Source organism: Acanthochromis polyacanthus, chromosome 7 (assembly GCF_021347895.1).
Source record: "Acanthochromis polyacanthus isolate Apoly-LR-REF ecotype Palm Island chromosome 7, KAUST_Apoly_ChrSc, whole genome shotgun sequence".
Lineage (NCBI taxonomy): Eukaryota > Metazoa > Chordata > Actinopteri > Pomacentridae > Acanthochromis > Acanthochromis polyacanthus.
This window is the reverse complement of record NC_067119.1, coordinates 29,956,199-29,974,559: the sequence shown is the minus strand read 5'-3', so window position 1 is coordinate 29,974,559 and position 18,361 is coordinate 29,956,199. Positions and strand designations below refer to the sequence as shown.

General features: G+C 41.1%; 1 protein-coding gene across 1 annotated transcript in view; it reads right to left on the bottom strand.

Moving 5' to 3' along the window:
- Positions 1–2,032: 2,032 nt before the first annotated feature.
- Positions 2,033–18,361, bottom strand: part of htr7c (5-hydroxytryptamine (serotonin) receptor 7c) — a 34,361-nt gene continuing 18,032 nt past the window's right edge. Inside the window, exon 2 of the mRNA XM_051951111.1 lies at positions 2,033–4,202. Coding sequence (XP_051807071.1) covers positions 3,464–4,202 — 739 coding nt within the window. The 3' untranslated portion in view covers positions 2,033–3,463. The remainder of the gene's footprint in view (positions 4,203–18,361) is intronic.

Genomic DNA, 18,361 nt, shown 5'->3' with positions numbered 1-18,361 from the left:
CAAAGCTAGTTATGTTCAATCAAGCTGTGCGACAAGCAAGAGAGAGCTATTTTTCTAAATTAATTTCAAATTGTAACAACAATTCTCGAGTTTTATTTGCAACTGTGGCCAAATTAACAAACCCCCAAACCACATCAACCCATGACCTAATGACCACAGAAAAATGTAATGATTCTGCATTATTTTTTAAAAATAAAGTCCAATCTATAAAAAAATTCAATAACCCCTATGTCCCAAACGATAGCTTTCCAACCAGTTGGACTCTTACAACTTACACATTTTTCAATGGTAAATGAAAAAAGAATTGAAGATGTTTTTAGTTTGAGCTCAAGCAGTTGTTCTCTTGATGAGCTGCCCACAAGCTTTTTAAAGTCTGTGTTGGGCAGTTTGTTACCACAGCTCACTCATCTAGTCAACATGTCATTGCAGACAGGAGTATTTCCAGACGTTTTAAAAACCGCTGTGATAAAGCCTCTTTTGAAAAAAAAACGGGCTCGACCCTTCAGTATTAAATAATTGTCGGCCCAAATCGAACATACCTTTTATAGCCAAGGTCCTGGAAAAAGTTGTCTACAAACAACTTACTGACTTCATCTTACTTAATAAAAGCTTTGATGTTTTCCAATCAGGCTTGAGACCCTGCCACAGCACCGAAACAGCTTTAATTAAGGTAACAAATGACATCAGGGCAAATTGGGATGCAGGCAAGGTCTCTATATTGGTGTTGCTGGATTTGAGTGCCGCATTTGATACGGTGGACCACAGATCTTATTACAGAGATTGAAATATTCTATGGGAATCCATGGTAAGGTCTTTGATTGGTTTGCATCGTATTTTGAGAACAGAAAATACTTTGTTGAGATTGGAAACTTTGTCTCAGATCACATGACTATGGCCTGTGGGGTCCCCCAAGGGTCAATTCTGGGACCGCTCTTGTTTCACTTGTACATGTTGCCATTATGGCAACTAATACGGGAAAACAATGTTACTTATCATAATTATGCAGATGACACACAGATTTATGTGTCACTAACAGCAGATGAACTCAGTCCAGTGAACTCCCTTTATCACTGTATTGAGCAAATTACCACGTGGATGCAGAATAACTTTCCCCAGCTAAATGCTGACAAAACTGAGGTTATAGTTTTTGGCCCACGAATTCAAAGAGAAAGGATTATTAGTCACTTAGAAGCTCGCTCATTACAACCTAAAGATCAGGTTAGAAATCTAGGCGTGATCCTGGACTCGGATTTAAAATTTAGCTGTCAAATTAAATCCATGATATCTTCAGCTTTCTACCACTTAAAAAACTTAAAGATTAAATCAATAGTTTCAAAACATGATTTGGAGATATTGATTTGTTTCAAGTCGATTGGATTATTGCAATGGCTTGTTCACTGGCCTTACAAAAGAAGCCATACAACAATTGCAAAGCATCCAAAATGCAGCTACAAGGGTTCTGACTGGAACCAGGAAATATGACCACATTAGTCCAGTGCTTAGATCACTGCACTGGCTTCCTGTTACCCAGAGAATAGACTTCAAGGCAGCTTTATTAGCCTATAAATCTCTCCATGGTCTTGCCCCAAAGTACATTTCTGATATGTTAGTACCCTATGAACCATCCCGCACCCTGAGATCCTCAGGAAAGGGTCTTTTGGAGGTTCCCAAAACAAATTCTGAGTGTGGTAAGGGTCCATTTCAGGATCACGTGGTCTATATGTGGAATAGTCTTCCCATTGAAATTAAACAAGCCTCAACTTTGGCAATTTTTAAGTCTAAACTGAAAACTTTTTTATTCTCTTGTGCTTATGGAAATTGAATTATTTATGTATTTTAATCTGTTTTAATGCAACTTTTATCGACTTGTTTTTATTTTGTTTTTGAATGTATATATGCCTTTACTGTAATGCACATTGGGCTGTCACTGTTACATGAAATGTGCAATACGAATAAAATTGCCTTGCCTTACCTTGCCTCTACTGAGCTGTCATGAATGCATATCAGCCTACGTGACCAATTCAGACCACAGTGACATTTTGAGTGTTTCTTTATTTACAAAGTGATGAAATGCTTTGCCACTTCCCCAGCTTGTTTATCAAGGTAATGACAAAGCGGCCACACAGAGCACCCACACGCAGTTGTACACAGATCGATTTTACACAATAAAAAATAGCAGTTAATTACAAAAAGATACAGCGGTACATCTGTTTGGAGAAAATGTACAGTTTTTTCAAAAAATCGAGGTAGAAAAAGCACACACTGCTCGACTGATGATATTTGACACAGATTCTTAGAGGTCAACGAAGAGTTCAAATGCGAGTGTAGTCGGGAGGGAAGCGACCACATCCTGTTTGAAAAGGGAGATAGAAACAGCGTTGACAAGTGGAGAGAAATACTCTCAAGAACATGTAACTTCTTAAAGTGAAAAGGTTTAGTTTGCCAAGATGGTCAGAAGTCAAATGTGGAATGAAAACGATCAAGGCAAAATACTGAGTGTGGAAAAAGTCCACAGTATCATGGTTTCTGACACGTACAGTGACGAGTTCATGTTGGATTCGAGTTGTGCGATATGGTGCTTGCGTAAACCATGAAAACACTTCTGCTAAACTGTCACTTGCCAAGTTCTCTTTTGATTCATGTATACAGTGGCATGTTACACAAATATGTTTCATGCAGACACTAAACAAACTACTTTCTTTTATAAGAACAAACACTGAGATATCATGAATGGAAAAAGGTTCCCGTCATGTTGCTTTTTAACACCTATTCCCACTCATCTCTGTTACATTTGGCATCTTTAAATTTTAAACATTTGTTAAACATCGAAGGTGCTCCTGTTAAATTTAGTGAGAGGACCAAATTGAAAGCACTAATAACTCGTGATAAAGTGACAGAAATAATATGAAATGCTGGCACAAAGCACAAAATACCTCATACTGTTCTCCTCCTGTTTGAAGCAAGAATCTGGGATCTGCTCAAATACGTGTCGAGATGAAGATGCTCAAAAGACACTGTGCCACAAAACAAATGTATTTCCTTATCACACATCAATTTTGGTAATATACAGAAATCTGTTTGCTTTCTGTTCTCTTTGAAAGCCCTCGGATGATTGATCGTGTTTACATGTCATTTCCTTTGTCTTTGCATTATCCCACCATAAATCCGCAGCCAGGATGAAATTGTGGCATATGCACAAAAGCAGTGTCGACTTGAATAGTCCATCAAGTACGCTCTATGATTTTCTTTCCAAAAATAGAATGACTGAGTCACATACACACTGAAGTGATGGTGCAGTCTCTTTGCCTTTGCGGAGGGGCCACAGAGCCACCAACAGTGACTCCCTTTCTGTCAGTCTGTGTCTTATCTACAGGCCTCCTGTGAGCGTGTCGCCCTTTGAGCACCAAGCGTACAAGCACAGGGCCACCAAACCCCACAATATATGCTGCTGAACAGCCCCGCTTTACACCTTGAGAGCCTCATGGACGCCCACAGCAGAGAGCCGACGGTTGATGTTGCGATAACGGCAGCGGAGAAGATCGCGATAAGTGGAGCGCAGATCTCGATTGAAGAAGGCGTATATGAAGGGGTTCATTAGGGAGTTGGCGTAGCCCAACCAGAGCAGTGTGCGCTCCAGCCAGATGGGCACGCAACTACACTCCACTCCGCAGATAAAGGGCCGGGCAGTGGACAGGATGAAGAACGGCAGCCAGCACACAGCGAAGACCCCCACAATCACCCCGAGTGTCGTGGCTGCTTTCTGCTCTCGCTTGAAGATGGAGATGTTTCTGCGCTCACGGTTCAGCAGGCGGGACAGAGCAGCGCACTCCTCCGCCACACCAGGCGGCTTCAGGCCCTGCATTCTCAGCGCCTCATTAGCCACCGTTTCGAGACGCTCACGGCGCGAAAGGTCGGTGAAGCGGTGCTTGGCGCCACTCTTGCGAGCTGCCCTGAAGATCTTGTAGTACATGACCAGCATGACCAGCATAGGGATGTAAAAGGCTACAGCTGTGGAATAGATGGTGTAGCCAAAATCTTGGCTAATGAGGCACACACCGTCTTTGTGGACGTTTTTGGCCCAGCCACAGAAAGGTGGCAGGGTGATGGATGCTGACACCAGCCACACTCCCAGGATCATCTTTGCCATCAGCTCACCATTCTGCCGGGCTGGGTAGGTGAGAGGTCGTGTAATCCCCAGATACCTGCAGAAAAAGGAGACAGAAGAAACATCAGTGTTAACTTCCAGGCAGTTTTTCTGAAAAGGTCTGAAAGCAGTTGAAGTTACCTTGACATTTCCTTTAAAGCTGTTTAACATCTCTTCTAATATAGCTGCTTCATCATCTCAGAAACAAGAATGTTTATTCATTCATCAGTCACAAGGCACACAAACACTTGAAATCTTGTAATGCAGCACGACCAAATGAATGTCCACTCATTTCAAAGACAGACATTTCAATGAGAGGTCGTAAGATCTATCATTGCCTGCAGGGTTATTTGCTGCTTTTCTTTGGCTCTTTGAGCTTAGCAGGTGGAGAAGGAGCTATCAATCAAATAGGCGGCTCAGTGGTTTCAAATAGCAGCTGGAGGTGTCAGAAAAATAAAGATAAAAAGAGGTGTGAAAGGCTTGGATTTGTACAAGACTGGGAAAATAGCCACTATTCTCACAAAATGATAAATCTGTGTGTACATCTCAGCATGTTTTGGCTTTATGCCCACAGCTGTCATCAGCACAAAATGCGTCATTGATGAAAGCTGTATATTTGAGTCGCCAGGCTGTTTTTCTTTATTCCACTCTATTGTTAATCATAAGATAAAAAGCTTTAGGGAGCACTGGCCAATTCGCCTCATCCTCCACCAGTGATGCTATCATCAAATCAAATTCAGCTCAGTCAGCTTGGACAGGATTCTTCACTTTATCAGCTGGGTTGTAAATGTTCAGCTTGAAGAAGTCAGGTCAAGTCTTAAAAAGTTACTTTATCTTTTGGCTTTAATGCATCGACAGTACAGTTTATTACAAATGTCATGTCACCATGTGGAATCTGCATTTTATTCTATATGCATAAACTAAGCAACTTGGTTGTCTAACAACATGCTTAATTCCAATGTTACTATGGCTTTGCTATTATAAATTACTAGTTAAGGCACTGTAGCTTCTCAACAACACAAGAAGTATTGATCTAGATCACAATCACTCAGAAAGGACAATAGGGCTATGAGGCTGCACTGCAACAGAAAGCACTTGATTATCCCCTCTCCCCCTTGTCCCACCTCGAAACACACACACACATCTGACACAGATCTGATTTTTAATCAGCCTTAAAAGGGTGCGCAGAGTCACGATTTCAGATACACATGCCACATTTTAATCAAGAACAACACAACAACGTCATGCCTTAAGCTACAGACGACTTTTTGGTTCCCATGTCAATGGACCATTATGCACCACCACTGTGCCATCCTGAAGTTCCCTTGGCTCAGGTTAGCTGTGCTCAATGGATCTTATATAACAACTACTGTTTATTCAGTCCTCCAATCCCTCCAACTACTGCTCTGACTAGCTTACAGCCCTCACTTGAAAACATACTTAAGCCTAGCGGGGGGGGGGGGGACTAAACACATCCAGGCGAGCAGTGTCAAATAGATGCAAGACAGATCCTGAGATGGGTACACACCATGCAGTGGGAATTCTCAGGAATACGTAATAGATACCCAGTAATGCAACACTCCTGAATTATTCAGTAATGAAAAAGGTGTTTATTTGGGGGGATATTTGTGTGTCGGAGGCGGGTGGAGGGCAGTCCTACACAACTATGACTCATCTTCAGCCCCTTAGAAGACAGAGCTGTTTTCAGACTCACTCTCATTGTATACAAAATCCTCTCACCATCCTTACAGAGACAAATGACATTTTGGATAAGATAGCAGTCATTTTAACACTTCATTACACAGCTTCCTGCATGTGTTGCAGCAGGATGAGCTGATGCACACATCTGTGAGACCTCCGGTTGGTTTAATATTCTTCATTTTGGCTCGGCAAAATAGATGGTTTGATGTAAAGTGTATACAGTCATAAGGAATATTTCACCTGACAACACAGCAATTAAATATCCCCTTTAAAGCTAATATGACAGAAAGTTGTGAACACAGACAGCAGCATCATTATTCATTTACAGTTGTGCTTCTTTCCAGCTCATGAATATAATCAATATTCATTGTCTTCTAGCTCTGCTATTCCCTCCACCACCTCTTGAGTGTAATATCTGACTTTTAGCTTCAAAATGCTCCACTGTGCTCCCATCTTCTGACAGGTGACAAATTAAAGGAAAAGCGCAAACCCCAACAGTAGAGGCCTTTTTGCTGCCATGGTTTGGGTCCACTTGTCCTTTTGGAGGAAAGAGTCACTGCAAATCAATCCAAACTTTTTCTGAGTGGTCATCTTTATCCTGTGATTAAACAATTCTATCCTGATGTTACTACTTTCTTCTAGGATGACAGTGTCTCCATCCATAGGGCACAAAGGGTCACTAGATGGTTTGATGGATGTGGAAACAAAGTGAATCATGTGTTATGGCTTTCACAGTGACCAGATCTCAACCCAAGCGAATGCCTATGAGAGACTCTAGATGACGTGTTGGACAGCGCTCTCCACCAGCGTCATAAAAACGGCAAATGAAAGAATATCTTTTGGATGGTTTGCATTCCTCCAGTAATGTTCCAGAGACTTGGAGACTCAATGCCAAGGATCGCTGCGACCCACCATTTTACTAAGACACTTGATGTTGATCTACCTTTAGTTTATCACATATTTATAGTTGCTAGCTTTGAGTTAGCTTTTTCTATCTGCTGTTTACTCTAAAAACTATGCTAATGAGAGCTGTAAGAGTGAAGAACAACACTAAAGTTGTGGGTAATAAAGCCACACCAATGATAATTCAAGATAATAAAAGGAGGACCCGCAAAATAAAGTGATAATTCTTGCTAATGCAGCACAACAAGGTACCTTGCAAATACGTAAGGTAATTCGATCCACTGTTAATATTGAAATATTGAGAAAAGCAGCTTTAAATAACTTTATTCTTCAGTATAGCATCTGCAGTATGCAAGTAAATACAATATGTTGCAACCAGAATTTCAGCCTACGACAGAGCACCTCCACCGGCCAATCAAGTTCCACTTTACATCCATGTCTGTCAAGACTTACACAAATAGTGACGACTTTGAAGTGTGTAAGTTCACAACGGGAAACAATAAACAACAAATTCCTTTTATAAGCTCACATGCTTGGACAATAAAGCTGATTCTGATAGAACACAAAGTTTTAGTGCTGACACTGGCTGACAAAGCTTCAAATATAGATTTTGTCACAAAAAAAGCTGAAGCGCTTCACACGCCTTCAACTTGGCAGCATAGATCCAAGCAACTACCAGTTTCAAGAAGGGCAACCAGAATTTGTGTATTCCAGCAAATGTGAAGAATGGTCACAATCTCCCCTTCTGTTCCTGAGTTATGAAGTTTAACATTGACCAGAAACGACATTTGTGTAAAATATTCTCATAATTACAAGGAAATTTCACAAGTTCTGGCCAAAAACATGACTTGTGAGGTCCCAGAGACATTTGACCAATAAATCAATTCATTCTTGAGTTCCACTGACCAACCTGACAACATGATGCCTCTGGCCACAACTGTAGCTAATGCAGATGCACAAAAAATATAGGAAATTTACAGACATTATGTAAAATGCATAGCATATTTAAGACCATATGGGACACCTGACACAGCAGCGGAAGCACATAATCAAGCTAAAAACCAGTGACAGCGGATTATAATCAGCTGACATAAACAGCATGAGCCAAGCAGAAACAGTGACACACATATGGGAGTTCAGAGGGGTTTTTTCATATCTCTGGAGGATTTGGGGCATATCCACAGCCACAGCAGCCCTCTGGGATTACCCAGCCACAGACAAAACAGTGTGCCCAAGCTAATAGAGAATTCCATTACTTCCGCCAGGCTTCCAACTGGAGCACAGCAAAGTGAACTATTTTCTGCACTGAAAGACTGTAACTGGCCCTGGTGTGCAACAGTCGTCAGTCATCTCCGGAGCACCTCACAAACCTTTTACATCTGAGAGGGGATACATAGTGAAATATTTACCAAGCAGCAGTTGGTTTGGGTGCCAGAGTGGTAAATTTAGATCTGGTTCTCCTAAAAGAAAAAAAGTAACACAGTGGTGAAGCAGCCTGTCAGATTATCAGAGAAACTTTCCACTGGAGAATCCTCACTCGTCTATGTCACAGAGGCATTTATAACTCCCATGTCCTAGCACTGGAGGGATCTCCAAAAGGAGTCAGTGGAAAAGTCAAGTGCTGTACATTTTAGGGAGATCTTTGTTGTTACAGTCTATCAGTGAGGGAGGGAAGTGGCCACAGCAGACATGCAAACGTCAGCTAACATCAAACGGTTTCTGTTGAAGGAAGTGCAGCTCGTTTTTTATTTATTTTTTTTTTTTTTATCCAGCAGTCAGTAGTGGGTATTTGCTGCTTTCATGCTCGGTTTGTTTATATGAAGTGATCGAGAGTGCTGAAAATAGGGAACATCTGAAAACACATAACTCATTGTTCACTCTATAGTTGTATTTTTCCAAACCATTTGACAGAAAAGCTTGTTTTCTTATAGATTTTAAGGTATAGAGTTTTATAACTGGTTTTGAAATCACTAACCCCTCATGGAACTATTCTTTGAATGAAAACCAACAACGACATTACAAACATGCAACTGTGTTTATTTCAGCAACTGCATTTTTTTTTATTCTGACCTGCTCCCGATGAATAGCACCAAATCTGTCCATTGAGAGTTCTGGGAATCCTTTGACATCAGACAACAGCTTCAGTCCTCCAGCACTGCTTCAGTTCTTCCTATACTATTTAAGGGCCTGACGTAAAACAGAAATTGAACTGCTTCTCTCACAGAGTGCACTGGAGCTGTAATTTCCTTCTCAACGAGGAAGCAAGGAAGAATTCCCCATCTGTTTGATTCCTCACGCAGAACTCAGACTCACTCTTTTTAGTTCAAACATGCTTCTACCTGTTAGGGTCAGGTTCTGTTTTGTTCCCTGACTTCTGCTAAGGTTAAGGTTAGAATGAGTGAGTAAAATAGCAGCAGGAGTTTTTTTTAATCTCATTTAGACTCTTACATAAGCCAAACTGAGTCATCGCTGGACAGACATACTCCTTCCCTCAGAAATCTATGTAACCTCCAGCCAGATAGTCTGTGAATAACTGCTGGTACTTATTTTAGCCAACATGTCGAGGAAAGTGTTTGGGAATTGTCACATAAAACAAAAGAAGTGTCTGCTAGGAAGTTTAAAGGTCCAAATTGTGCAAACTTTAGAGCACAAATGCAACACTCAGTAAAGCTTTCTGATCAAATGAGGCCATCATTTGTCCAAATGTCTGATGGTGAGGAGGTGACTGCAGTTTTGCTCTATGTATTTTGCTCATGCTTTTAGGATTGCAATATTTGTTCAAAGCCTTGGTCCAAACTGAAACATTTAAGCAACTACCTGATGATTGCGTAGACACTGATTATCCGGAATTATGACACTTTGGCGATCACCTAACTTTGATCTGGTGCCTGAAGTTGCTATTTGAGTTGCCAACATGAAAGCTTGACAACTGACCTGCCTTAAAATCAATGCTTTTGTCTACAACCTGACAGAACTGTGTTAGGCCTGAATTTGAAACACAAAAAGCAGAGAGTGATGAAATAAAGAGAAAAATTTCCACAACTTTACAGTACAAACTCAGAAATAACAGCAATGCAAAGACAAAGATATACATCATTCTACATATAGGGGTGTGTCAGCAGTGTCAAGGCAGGTAAGTGCAGCTCAGTAACCTTCCCGTTTAGCAGACCCCACCTTCTGAAGAAGCTTGTTTATTCCAAAGAGTCAAGGCAGCATGTCTCAGAAGTGCCAGCACGACATAACGGTTCCTATTCCACACGCTCCGTTGCACTGCAAGATACTATTTTGGAATAATCTTCAAAACATGGAGGATTTGTTTTTACAAAGATTAATGTTTGCTGTATTGTCCTGTAGCGACTTCTAACCACCTGGAGGTACACTGAGAAAATGTGAGTCCACTGAGTCCACCTCCAGAACACATCTGACACAAAATGATTTATAATCCTCAGCATGGTTCAAGACCTCTGGCTGGCTGTGGGATCCCTAAATAATTCTGGTGTTTAATCCCCCCCCAGATGGCATTGTTGACTATGCTTTTTTAAAAGAAACTATTATGCTTTGCTAATTATGTTGCAATCACAAGCTTTTCAAAATGGTGGGCTATTTACCGAATCACTGTGTGCGCTTGAAAGACACCTAGCTTCACACGGTGCTTCCCCTCCTTTGACTTTAAGTCCTGACGCCTTTATGATGTCTGTTTTACTTCCTCCTAATTGTTGCAAAGCAGAAGAGTGGATATTTTATGGCCGTTGAAGCACAACTCACCACCTGTCACTATTGGACTTTTACTAGCTCTCACAGCAATAGAGATGATGGGCAGCTATTAGTGTAATACATGGCTTCCCCTTCCAACAGTCATTGTCTCCAGCGGTGTCAGAGAGCTGAGTGTCTTTGAACAAACAGCAAATAACCGACAGGCTCCACAGAACAGAGGGTCGAGATACTGTACATGGTCACATACATGGTTGTAGAATAGAGGGGAATTAACAACTCATGCATAACCATAAAAGAAGGTCATGTAGCTGAACTGCAGATGATGACAACATATTACTGCCACAGACACGGTGATTCTTCTCACTGTGACGTAAGGTTCAATTATGAAAGGTAAGATGTGAAAATCATTCATAGTCAAAGGATGGAACACTCTTTTGGATAATGTGTCGTAGGATGCATTCAGTGTTGTACTGCACCCAAATGTAACGTAATATTGTTGTTGCCTATCCAATAGTCTGGTTCCTTGAATGAAGACTACAAGTATAAACCTCCCCGATATCGGGATCTTGTTGACTAGTGATGGGAAAATGGAGCGAGAGATGGACAGGCGGATTGGTGCGGCGTCAGCAGTAATGCGGGCGTTGTACCAAACCGTCGTGGTGAAGAGGGAGCTGAGCCGTAAAGCGAAACTCTCGATTTACCAGTCCATCTACGTTCCAACCCTCACCTATGGTCATGAGCTTTGGGTAGTGACCGAAAGAACAAGATCGCGGATACAAGCGGCCGAAATGAGTTTCCTCCGTAGGGTGGCTGGACTCAGCCTTAGAGATAGGGTGAGGAGCTCAGACATCCGGAGGGAACTCGGAGTAGAGCCGCTGCCCCTTCGCATCGAAAGGAGCCAGTTGAGGTGGTTTGGCCATCTGATTCGGAGGCCTGCAGGGAGACTTCCTTTGGAGGTTTTCCGAGCACGTCCGTCTGGGAGGAGAACCCGGGGTAGACCCAGAACTCGCTGGAGGGATTATATATCTCGTCTGGCCTGGGAACGCCTCGGGATCTCCCAGGAAGAGCTGGAAACCGTTGCTGGGGGGAGGGACGTCTGGAACAACCTTCTTCGCCTGCTGCCTCCGCGACCCAGCCCCGGATAAGTGGAAGAAAATGGATGGATAGATGGATGGATGGATGGATGGATGGATGGATGGATGGATGGATGGATGGATGAATGGAAACACAAACCTGCCACTGGCTGAGCAAATCATCCAGCTTTCTGCTCCCTTCCACTATCTATGTGTTACTGTTTTTATAACCACCTTCACTATGGGACAATTTGCCACCAGGATGAGGCATCAATGAGGGACACTGCTGCTGCATTCTGGGCTTAACTCCACTCACGATGACTTTGCTTTCATAACGTAATACAAACAAGTCAGAGCATTTTTTCCCTCTATAGCAGAATGACAACAAACTTGAATTTGTTTTATGGCACTTATCCAGGTTTTTTTTATCCTGACTAGATCCTCATTTGTGTTGTATCTGCTCTCAGATGTACATCATTTTGGACAAAAGCATCTGCAAAAGGAAATTGTAGAATTGCAAAATTACAGCTGCAGCCAGATCAATGCTGCAGGATGATCCAGTTGTACTAGACGACCCATTCAACACCATGGCTTAGTAGAACATATTCATTTGATAAATGTAACAAGTTATTTCTTGAATTGTTTCTTTAGAGACAATTTTGTAATTCAGTACTGCCACTGCAGACTTGGCCAGGTCATAGAAATATACTCAAATGGAATTGTCTGTTTCAACCTCCAGCTCCATATCTCAAAGTGCTCTTTACCAAAACTCCAAACTGCCTCCACTTTTCAGTTTTTACCTTTAGTTATTTCTCAGTTTATTTTCATGGTCAAAAATGAAGTTTGTTTCTCCACATTAAAATGCCCTTTAGCCTGACAACTTCCTCATAGCTGCTGCTTGCTGCTTTCCACTGACCTGTAGCTGTCATGTCATGTTACCTGATTTAACTACTGCTGCTGCTATTTCTTTTTTCGCTGCCTGCTGCTGTTTCTGGTCAGCAGTCACTGCTGTAGAACAAGCTGTAACACACCACTTTGTCTATACACTACTGCACTGCAAAGGTAAGTGCTGTCTGTGCCGTTCATTTCAAGTTTAAGGAAAAGAAGCACATGCAATTCCCATCACACATATTATTTAACACTGTTCTCTTCTGTTTTTGGTCCGCTCCTCCGACTCCCTGTCCCCTCAGATGCTGACATCATCTGGCCCTGATCTCTCACCGGTGTCTTGACCTATTCTTTCGTATAATGGCAGCCTTAGAGAGCTTTCCTCGGCCCTTCTGGTCCTACTTCGAAGGCACTCATGCGCTTACATCTCTCTGTGATCCTCGGCTTATTGGTCAATCTGTCATGCAGTGGACAACAGCCGTACGCGTGGCTCCCTTCATTCCATCACCAGTTTTTGTGTTGGTGGGAAGGAAAACTACTTTGCGTCAAACAGAATCCCCCAGCTATATGTTCCATAATACACAATACACCATGACAAGAAGGTTTCAGAGGGAAGGTTGGGGCTGCCTGTAAATGCTTGCTGAAGGTCAAATAACTGACTTTGGTGTCACTGTGGTTAAAACATCAACGGTCATTGCCTTGGGCGCTATATATTCTTTTGTGCTGGTTACACTAGTTTAATGACAAAAATAGACTTTTATTGGTCAAGTTTTGAAGCCATATTTGGACCATCTTTGCACATAATTTTCTTCTTCTGTAGGTATTTTGGTAATAAGACTGAATATTTATTCTTTATGTAACTTTATTCTCTATTTTGTGAAGACTTATTTCCCGTTTCTATTGCTGTATGACTGAATGAGGGAAGCTCATTGTATGTATTTTATTATTATTATTATTATTATTATGGTGACTTTTAAGTACCGAAGCCTTAATGGATGATTCTGGCACATGGTTTGTGCAGTACAGCTTTGAGATTTTTTAAATTAAAATCTATAAAATATTTTAACATTTTCTAATTGGAAGGATACCACAAAGAAGCCACCTCAATAAAAACCTGAGATCTGCCACAAGTCTAATAGTACTATTACTCCGCCAAGGAACACGGCAGAGTTACGTGACAATCGTCGTTGGTTTACTTGTCCATCTGTCTGTCCGTGCGCAACATTACTCAAAAATGGACTGATGGATATGGATGAGATTTTCAGGGAAGGTCGGGAATGACACAAGGACCACCTCCTTAGATTTCGGCAGTGATGTGGCTTATATTCTGGATCCACTGATTTGTTAAAGATTTCTGTATCATTGAGAGATGGCGGCACAGAACCACTGTAACTATGACAACAATTGAACACTATGTCGGTTGCCTGCTGACAACCACATGATTGTGATCCTACTACAAATCCATCGGTCTTACCGGGACTTATCTGTCATAAATCAGACAACGACTGAGCAGCCTTGGCAGTGTACTGCACTCTCTGAGCCCTTTTCTTTTTGACATTTTGGAAGAGATGATTTTGGATTAACTGACTACAACTGGAATAGTTTTAGGATATATATTATATTTGTTGTTTCTGTTTTTTGAAGATTGTTAAATTTCCTTTTTTTAAATTTTGTGTTATATGATTTTTAGTTGGCTAAATGCACACACACTGAGGGACAGATCACTCAATGACTCATAGCCCTCGACTATGGAAAACAGCCCAACCATGGCTAAAAGTAGAGGGAACTGAAACATATCTTTTGTGCAGTACGACACAGTTACAATGCCATGAATCATACATTATTTTTTAATTTAAAAAAAACCCTTCAAAAATATTCTTTCAAGTGCCCTATCAATATTTTAAAAAATGGTGACTCTACATAGATATTTTACCTTAAGAAATGCTTCTCAGTTACATTAAGTAGGGTTTAGTTTTGTCAAATGGTTTTAAAAGGCATGTAGAATAACATGATTCTGATTAAATATAACACAGTTTTAAGCTTAGATTTGGAGTATTTCCCGTACAGAAGCACATATCGCTTTCCATTTTTACTGTCTGGTTCTGGCTCTGATAAATAAGATATTTTTTAAAGATAAAATGCCTTAAAAACCTGTCGGTGGGTCATGGTTTGCAGATGGTTCACTTAAAATGTCCCAGCTGGTACCTGATATATCCGGTCTTCAGATTTAAATGGTTGCTGATGCTCATTCTCCAGTTAGTCGCTGTTTAGCCATTAGTTGTTATTTGCTTTTCCATCTGGTCATATGTCTTCCTGTGTCTTGTAGTTAATATTCTGGAGCAACAGCAAATTGGTCACAACCTTAATTCTTCCAGCCTCACCTATAAATAACTATCATGCAAGCAAAAATAATGAGGTTGAGACCTGATTTACATACGCACCACAACAAAGAGGCTTCATTTTTTTTGACCAGCGTCGTTATGAACTCCTCAGTCAACCAAAGGGTTCTGTCAGTCACCTTGCGTCTTTAGTTCTGTGGCTCAAGGAGTGCACTTTCTGCTGAATTTGGGTCAGAATCTTTTTTCAGTTAGAGAGAAGACAGTTTTCAGTGTCCCCAGAGTCCACATTAGGATAACAGTCTACCTCGTCACATCATTTTCTTGTACTTTCTGAATGGATTTTTGCCTGCTTGTTATGCATTGAGCCATTTTCTGCTCCCTGTCAATTATTTAATGGACTTCCTTTATGGTGGCAACCATGGTGACCAGATCTGTGATTCAGCAACAAAGCCTCTACAAGCTTTCTCTCTTTGAAGAAAATTAAATTTGTACATGTGCATGTTTTCCTCAGTCTGTGCTTAGAAATAATTTTGTATTTGTGTGTAAAATGGCATCTCGAGTGTTATTACAAGCCACCAAAATGTCCATTTTCTGTTGCATCTCACTAATAGCTCCAAATCTGCAAACTCATTTAGTGACATCCTAAAACGGTCCCTTAAATATTAATGAGAGCGCTCACTCTGTCTTCATTATTATACAATGACCAAAGTCTGTTAGTGGAAGGTGAGTAAGTATGTGCCAGCAAGTCCATCTTCCTTTCTTTTTCCTGTCATGACGATGAGAGAGAGCGAGGGTGAAGAGCCCCTCCATCTTTGTCACCTTCCCTTTGGTTCTGTCACCAAGTGCACTCCCCCTCTCAAAGGACACCTCGAAAAACTAAATAAGCTCAGAGGAAGTCTCAGATGTGGGGGAGGAATCTAATTCTTCACTTCTTCCCGTTTTACTCCTGACCTTTTAGAAAAAATGTTGAACAGTTTTAGTTACCAAGGATACCACAGACAGCTCCTCTTTTGAGCCAACTCACTTTCTTCCAATTTGGCATCTAGCCAGCAGTTAGTATAGCTGAAGTAGCTGTGCAGCCCATTATATGTCATCATTTCATGGCTCGGCAAATGGGAAGGGACAGTGAGGAGGAGTTGTAGCCGACTTGTTCCTGAGTCACTAGACACAACCATGTAACATAAAGGCACACACTGAGCGCTGTGCTGTTCTCTACCTCCTATTCTCTCACTGACCTTTGATTTTGGGGATGTGAAAATGTAAGAGATACTGAAAAGTCCAGCTAAGAGCAAAATGATTTTTGTGATACTGCTATTATTTAAAAGATATCTCCCATGTCCAGAGAAAACTTGATAACAAAAATGTGCATTGAGAAGTGACCAAAAAATAAAAGCATGGTATACTGCCTTCTAGATATCCAGAACTCATAGCATTTTGTAAACTTTGTTTTTATACAGTGCTGTATGAATAAATTGCATTATGAAAACACACTAAATTCTTGTGTGGTGCACATAGTTGCACTGCATTGTTAAATATCTGTTGGGATGTATTTGCCTCAGGCAGAGGATTTTCCCCTCATTTTTAAAGCACTGGGTCTTTTTTTAACTGTGGAAAACTAAAATATAAATGAGAAACTCATACCAGAACTGAATCTGTTGTGGAAAAATGTAATTAAATCCATATATGATCCATTATGGGCTGCACAGTGGTGTAGTGATTAGCACTTTTTCCTTGCAGCAAGAAGATCCCCGGTTCAAATCCCGGCCTGGGCCTGGGATCTTTCTGCATGGAGTTTGCATGTTCTCCCTGTGCATGCGTGGGTTTTCTCCCGGCACTCTGGCTTCCTCCTACAGTCCAATTTGATTACTCTAAATTGCATGTAGGTGTGAATGTGTGTGACTGTTTGTCTGTATATGTAGTCCTGCGACAGACTGGTGACCTGTCCAGGGTGTCCTCTGCCTTCGCCCGAGTCAGCTGGGATAGGCTCCAGCCCCCCTGCGACCCTAGTGAGGATAAAGCGGTGTATAGAGAATGGATGGATGATCCATTATACATCTTTTCATCTGGTGCCTGATTTTTGTGTTTTGATTTACATATTTAAAGACATTTCAAGACAATTGACTCAAACTGTTACATAACAATTTACAAGAGAGCAGAAAACGTGGTGTTCGATGTCCAAAGACCCTCGATGTGCCCCCTCAAAATTTTCAAATGAAGCCTAAAGCAAATCTTTTCCATCTGTCAGCATGCTTTTAATTCTTCCTGAGTGTTTTTCCAAATGAAAATTCCTAAAACCTCATTCTAGGGGCCCCAAAAAGGAAAGTTTATTTTGAGATATCTGTACCAAAGCATGTTAATTTGTATCTTCTTGCACTTGTATCTGGTCTTGTGCAAAAAAAGAACTACCTCACTGTTGTATGCTATACAAAAAAACCTTCAGATTTATCCCCACGATGCAGAGCAACAGTGGCCCGGTGTGCATGCTTTAACTGCAGTTCAGGAGTTGCATCACTGACAAAGACAGTGTTGCTCAATCATTTCTGTCATCCTCCCCATCCCAACCAGCACAGCATGGGAGATCTGAGGACAATTGTGATCTTCTGAATGATTAATTGGACCTACTGTATGCCTACTGTCTTGCTGGGTATGTCACTTTCATGGAAAATGGGCACTGAACTAAAAACAAATCGATTAAGCAGTATTCTAAAAGGAGACATTTCGATAAAACAAATGAGAGTAGTATGTTCAGATATGACAGAAGGAATAATTCAAGCAAAAAGGGGACAGTAGCAGACTTATGTTAATATATTTTCAGGACAGGATTGCAAATGAATTGTAATATGATTTTACAGCAGATGACATACATGACAACATCAGATACGGAGGTGGAATCTATGTTCCTGTCTGAGCGAGGTGCACACAAACGAGACAAAACTATGACTGATAACAGGAATATTCATTACAGCAGCAATCTGACTTCTGTTTGGCTGTCACTGAGTGGAGAGGAAGAGGAAATAATTCTCACTCATTCAGCTGCTTTCTGCTAGAAGGGCATGTTTAAATGTACAGTATTGCAGCTGTGCATTTCCAGGTAACAACTCAGCGCAGCCTAATTGAAAGACAAACACATGAAATGTCATTACAGGTGAGCAAATACGGCTGTGACGACAAGGTAATAACACTGATAATAGTGATCTGGTGAAATGAGGGTCACTGTTGTGTTGCCAAAGCAGTGCACATAATGATGGGTAAGAAACAGTCACTCGAGGGATAATGTTAAACAGTACATTGAGTATCATGTGTAAATGACAAATAAGGGTGTTTAATTCTGCCACAGTATTTTTAGTCAGTAATTTAATGTTCATTTAAAACCCAAAATCGTTCATCTCACATTTAGGGAGATTATGTGATGCTAAAATCATTCACCTACTGTATGTCAAGCATACTATTTTATCAGCTCTGCCAACTTATGTTTCTTTTTAGGTGGTATCTCAAATTTACACAGAACTGCACGCAGTTCTCCACTATGCAGTGGCATGGAGAGCAACAGTAAATATAGTAGACACTCTCTTGTCTCACAGGTGCTACACCTTTGTGTA